Below are 6,183 nucleotides of genomic sequence, written 5' to 3' on the forward strand. Positions count from 1 at the left end.
CTTAAAAATAAGTAAGTAAAAATAATTTTTGGACATGAGGATTTTGGACACCATTGAAAGAGTCAGACTTTATTTGATCTCTTTTCAATGGATTTATACAAATGTTAAGAACATGAAAGTATCAATTCTAAACTACTTTAAAAACTTATTTTTACCAACAATAAATCAACTTAAAATTTTAAAAAATAAAATTTCAAAAGGCACATATTTATTCAATTGGCTGTACTAGCAGACATCTGTATAACAAACTTGGCAACGTGTGTGAGGACAGAGAAGGGAGAGCAGAAGCAGTGGCTTAAGGCATCTCTATGGAAATTAGCTTTTACAGGACTACTTATTAGAAAGTGATGATTCTTTTCCTTTATCAAGGCACTTGGACTTAAAAAGAGTAAAGTTTCTTTAATGCCTGAATCTCTGACGCCACAAGAACTTGACAGGATCATACATACACAAAATTTAGAAAAAGTAAAGTTTAAATAATCAAAACCTACAGGATTTTTTGTAAACTGACAGTCATTTCTTAAGGTAAATATTAAAAATAAGAAATTTTTACTAAAATGGCATATTCGTGTGTCATGAAACTATAGCCACAATTCACCTAAACAATTGACATTATGCCCTATTAAATCCTCACACATGTGAGAAGACAATTCAGTTCCCTGATATTATCTTAATAATCCATTTACAGGTACTGTGAACTTTTGTTCAAATACATGAACATTTTTATAAAATGGATTTTCCAGTAAAAGATGTCAAGGCTTGATATGTGTACTACAGTTTCCAGCCCTGTTGCCTGGCACCCTTTCTTAAAAGCTCTCTGCTTTGCAGGTAAATACTTCTCAATACAGTAATCCAAAGAGCTAAAGAATTATAATTGGCATATGGATTTCACATACACTTTTACAGTAAATCAGTATTTACCAAAATATGTTAATAGAAGTGAAAAGCAACATACTTTAAAAAATATTTAGTATAAGCTGTGAATAAGATACTGTATACACAAAAGCTTTGCTTAGAAAGTACTGAGAATATGAAACTCTGAAAGTCATAGAAGACAATACATATAAATTGACAATACATATGTATGTGTGTATGGGGGGTTTGTATATTTGAGGTGTTTAAAGTGTTTTAAAATATAACATTAAAGCCACAAAACTAAGAGTTTGAAAAATTTGAGGTTAAAAATTTAATTTTGAAATGACCCTCAAAACTATAAACAAGATGAAAGTATCAGGGAAAAGAAGTCTAACAACTCCATATAAATAAAAAACACCCCCCTCAGGAAAACACATTAAGATCATGAAAATAAACTAACATCACTTACAAAAATATGAAAATATAAATGTTCAATAATTACAAGAAATGCTGTTTAAATTTTGAGGTAATAAAGTAGTAAAATAAATAATCATGAAATATTTTGTTTTTACATATCATGTTGAATCAGACAACAGCGTAAGCAAAATCCCTCTTATTATATGGAAATGAGCAGTGCTACTCACAATGGAAATTTCTTTTTTCACAGTGGAAATGTTAAGTGGCACAAGTTTCTCAACAGCATTTGGGTAACATTTATCAAAATTAGTTTTTAAATTGTTGTCCTTTTAAACATTAATTCCAATGAATCACACATTTTCTTAATAAATTAATTATATATATCAGCATATATGAGTTTGCAAGGGTGTTTATCTCCAAGTTGTTTATGATAGAACAAAAAAGGAAAATGGAAAAAATAATCTAGTAACCTATATGTTTATCAAGAGAAAATTGTTACATTATGGTACAAACATTAAAAGGAAGATAAAAATCATTAAAATTATAGTGCAAATACTTACTTCCAACTACCCATGGAAGCTGACTGTGTCATACTGTCAAATTAAGTAAGCAGTTTTAAGAAGGTTTACAAGTATGATTCTATTTTTGTTAAATTATGTGTATAAGTATAGAAAAAATTGGGGAGGAGATGCAACATATTGTAACAGAAGCTCTGTCTCCACAGTAGGATTATATGTTGCTATAATTTTTTCCTTGTCTAAAAAATACTTTTAATTTAGAAAAATGTGCAATGAATGTTCATGTATTTGATAGAAAAATAAACAGAAACAGATTTTCTCATTCTTTCACAGCTAAAGTATTGCTGAAGTAAAATATTTTAATATTTCTATAATACTGTGCTGGTAATATATGAAACAGAAGACTTGGATATATGGTTACAGGGAGCAACTAAGCAGAGAAAAAAAATAAAACAACAAAAACAAAACTATTTTCTAGACACCTTTTTGGTATGAGAAAATCAGAATTTTAAAAGTAATTAGTTAAATGTAAATAACTCTTGCATCTATTTCCAAACTGGATTTCAAATAGCACACAGTAAAAGTCAGTATAATAAAACCCTTTTTAAAAAGTATAGAGGAACCACATCATATAAAGGAAAGGCAGGAGAGAAGAAAAGTCTGGAAATGGGACTGAAATAAAAATTATTCTGGACAACAGGCTAACTGATGTAACTTCAGTTTATCAGAAAATTAATTAGTGGCTTCTGATTAATCAAAGCTAAAAGTCAGCTTTAAAGGGTTACAAAGCTCTTAAAGTCGAATAAAAGGGACATGGAGGTCATAAAAACAGGGAAGTTTTACTTTTCTGGAACCCTGAGATAGTATCACTACATGGAACAACATATAACAGAGATTAGAAAAGACAGTTGTTAAACAAAATTTCTATGTTCCCTATATATGACTTACATAATATTGGTTCCTGATTCAAAACTTAAGGCATAATTTTATGCTGCATACAAAGGCCAATTTTTGACCTGAATTGATACAGGGTTATAACTTAAGGAATGTAGAAGTTAAGGTTTTACTACTCAACTCACAAATCTGATAACCAGCAAGCACCTGAATTATGTCAATCAATGGAAAGAACAGTAAAATATCCTAGAAAGCAGATTTATAGGCAACATTAAAGTAATTCCATCATTAATTTTAGCCATCAGAAAAACAATCATTTCAGGATAAAAACCGAAAGAAAATTCAATGATTTTCTACTATTTTAAACATTAATTCAAAATGAAATTAGATAGTGAGTTTGTAGTAGGAATTTTTAAACTTTGGTTTCTTTTAAAAACATTAGATGAGAAATTAGAAAGTTTCTTTCTATAAAAATAAATTACTTTCCAATGCTTAGGTATAAGAACTACTTTGGGCATATTTTCATGGAAGAAATTAAAGCTAGCAATACTATTAAAATAAGAAAAATTATGCAAAAAACACAAATAATTACCACACTTCAGTTGGTTCAAAATGTAGTAAAAATATATCTAATTATACTTATTACTATGAACACTATCAAAATCGGAAAAATATACCATATTATAATTACATGGTGTGCCTCTGTAAAAAGAACCAAGGTTCTAAGATTCACTTATTTTTTTCTCCAAAGGAAAATAAATAGCTTTGTATACAAAACTTTCCATCACAACGTTTACCAAAGTAACCAGCCATCAGCTGGAATTTAAATTTTACTGAGGAGAATTCAGGCAGAAATCACTAACATTCCTCAGTCTGCAGCACACACTGGCTGATGCAGAAAGTTTTCCTCTCCTAGGGTTTCTGGGCCAGGGCGATGTTGAGTGGCTTGGAGCCTAAGATGCGGCCATTCATCTCCGTCATTGCTTTAGTGGCCTCCTCCGCAGAGGAGAAGCAGATCAAGCCAAACCCTTTGCTTCGCCCTTCTTCCTGCATTACCTTAACCCTGCTAATTGATCCAAATGAAGAAAATTCCCTCCGCAGTTTTTCATCATCAATGGTCTCATCCAGGTTCTTAATATAGAGCTTCGCACCCTGGCACCGCCGAAATCTTTCATGTTTCAGCTGCTCAAACATTTGCTTTAACTCAGCCTGTCGCTCTGCTTTCTTCTGTGCCCGGCCTACAAAAAGCAGCTGTCCGTTTATGTCCTTTCCATTCATTTCTTCAACAGCCCTTTTGGCAGCCTCATGGCTATCAAAACTCACAAAGCCAAAGCCTTTGGATTTTCCACTGGAATCTGTCATAACCTTAACACTCAGGGTTTTGCCGTATTTGCTGAAAACTTCCTTCAGCCTCTCATCATCCATCTCATCTCCAAAATTTTTGATGTAAACATTGGTGAATTCATGGGCTTTGTTCTGAAACTCGGCTTCTCGATCTTTGCGGCTTTTGAATCTGCCAACAAACAGCCTGCAGTCCTTAAGCAGTGTCCCATTCATCTCCTCGATGGCCCTGTCGGCAGCAATCTGGTTTTGAAAGTGCACGAATGCATAGCCCCTGGAGCCGTGATCATCACTCATCACCTTGGAGGACAGGATCTTCCCAAACGCTGAAAAGTGTTCATAAAGGGTTTTGTTATCAATGGATCTGTCCAGATTCTTGATGAACACGTTCCCAATTCCAGATTTCCTTAAGTAGGCGTCACGTTGAGACCACATGAGACGGATGGATTTGCCCTTTATCAAGTCAAAGTTCATGGTGTCCAGTGCCTTCTGGGCATCCGCCAGCTGCAGAAAGTTCACATAGGCGTAGCCCAGGGAGCGGCGGGTGACCAGGTCCCTGCAGATGCGGATGGACAACACGGGCCCCACGGCGCTGAACTTCTTGAACAGCAGGTCCTCGGTGACGTCAGCATGGAGGTCACCCACGTACAGGGAGGCCTGGCGGTACTTGGCTGCTATATTCATCTTGCGCCTCACCACCAGAAGCCGGTCCCTAAAGAGCTCCTGGGGTGATTTCTCCGGGAGTGTGGCCCGGGCTCATGCGTGGTGGCCTCTGGGTCACGGCTTTGAGGCTCAGTGTCGGGGTGCATGTACGGCTCCCCAGGCTCAGGCATCATCCTCATTCCAAAACTCCCCACAAACCAGTCCGGCCCATCCTGGAACAGGGGTGAGAGAACTTTGAAATCTCAAAGAAAGGCTCCCAGGCCAAGCCTGTCCTTCCCGGCCAGTTTGTGAGCAATCTTCAGGTGGCGGGGTGGCCCTCCATCTGAGTGTTCTCCATTCTGGTTCAGCCCTCTGATCGCTGGTTTCCAAATAAAAACAGGCCTTGTTCAGGCCGGTTTAAAGTTACAGCCTCCGGGGAAGAATTCCACAAGTGGCCGCTGAGGCGACGACCCGGGACTCGGCGCGCGGCGGCGAAAGCGGGGCCTCGGAGCCCCGAACCGCCCGGGACCGGGTCGTGCTGGCGCCGCCGCCCGGGCGCGGCCGGGGGCTCCGCGGGCTCCGCGCGCCCTGATCGACCCCGGCCGTTTTCCTCCCTGCAGACCCCGCGGGGAGCCCTGGGAAGGACGGGTGGGGGATGGGGAGGCGGACAGATCGACGGGGTGGATGGACGGACGGACTGACGGCCGCGGCCCGGTGGGCGGCGGCGGCCAAGCAGGGGCTGGGGGCTCACCCGGGCTGCGGCCTGCGGGGGGCGGACGGGAAGCCCGGAACTCGCGCGCTCAACTTCCCGCGCGCTCGCTGCCAAGGGGGATGTTTTCTTTTTTAATATTTTTGGAGAATGTTTTTCTTCCCACCCGCCCCTCTAGCTCACTTCCCAACCCCCTCCGAAGGCTTGGCTGAGGAGCAGGAGGCGGTGACCAGGGTGGAGAAAGACAGCCTAGGGGAGTGGCCCTAATAAACCCACCCGCCCGCTGGCCCTGGCGTGAAGTCTTACTGCGGGAGCTTTGCCAAGTGTGGATCTGGGCTTGTCACTTCCTAACTTCAAACCGTCCAGTGGCTTCCTTTGACTCTTGGATAAGATCCAACATCCGTACCTTGTTCTACAAAGTTCTGCGGGATTCTTTCCATGTTCAACCTCAACTGCCCCTTACTAAACGACATGCCTTCTTTTATTCAGGGGCAACTTGGCAAAGCTGTGTAGATGCTCTTTCCAAACAGAAGTTTCCCCTATACCTCTTTTGAAAAACTTTAGTTTTCACTCTTAGAAAGTTACACTACCTTGTATTTTTCTGGAGTTTGTCTAACTTAAATATATTGTACATTCCATGGCAGTAGGGACGATAAACTCGTTTTATTTCCTGGCTTAAATTGGAGAATGAGGTGCTCAGCATTTACTGAAAGAATCCATTGCGTGGAATAGATGAGATATTTAATCTGACGTTGTTTTTCACGCCTGGAGACATGGAAATAGTGTTCCTTACCTCAGAGTATTGTA

At 39.4% G+C, this 6,183-nt stretch overlaps 1 protein-coding gene across 1 annotated transcript; it reads right to left on the reverse strand.

Moving 5' to 3' along the window:
• PABPC4L (poly(A) binding protein cytoplasmic 4 like) lies at nucleotides 380–5,552 on the reverse strand. Its single transcript, XM_018061534.1, has one exon. It carries the CDS (start codon nucleotides 4,707–4,709, stop codon nucleotides 3,597–3,599), a length of 1,113 nt encoding a protein of 370 aa, XP_017917023.1. The 5' UTR covers nucleotides 4,710–5,552; the 3' UTR covers nucleotides 380–3,596.

The sequence above is a fragment of the Capra hircus genome, chromosome 17, assembly GCF_001704415.2.
Source record: "Capra hircus breed San Clemente chromosome 17, ASM170441v1, whole genome shotgun sequence".
In the NCBI taxonomy this organism is placed as follows: domain Eukaryota; kingdom Metazoa; phylum Chordata; class Mammalia; order Artiodactyla; family Bovidae; genus Capra; species Capra hircus.

Excerpts from the sequence above, each read along its gene's own strand:
- PABPC4L (XM_018061534.1), bottom strand. The coding sequence starts at position 4,709 with ATGAATATAGCAGCCAAGTACCGCCAGGCCTCCCTGTACGTGGGTGAC.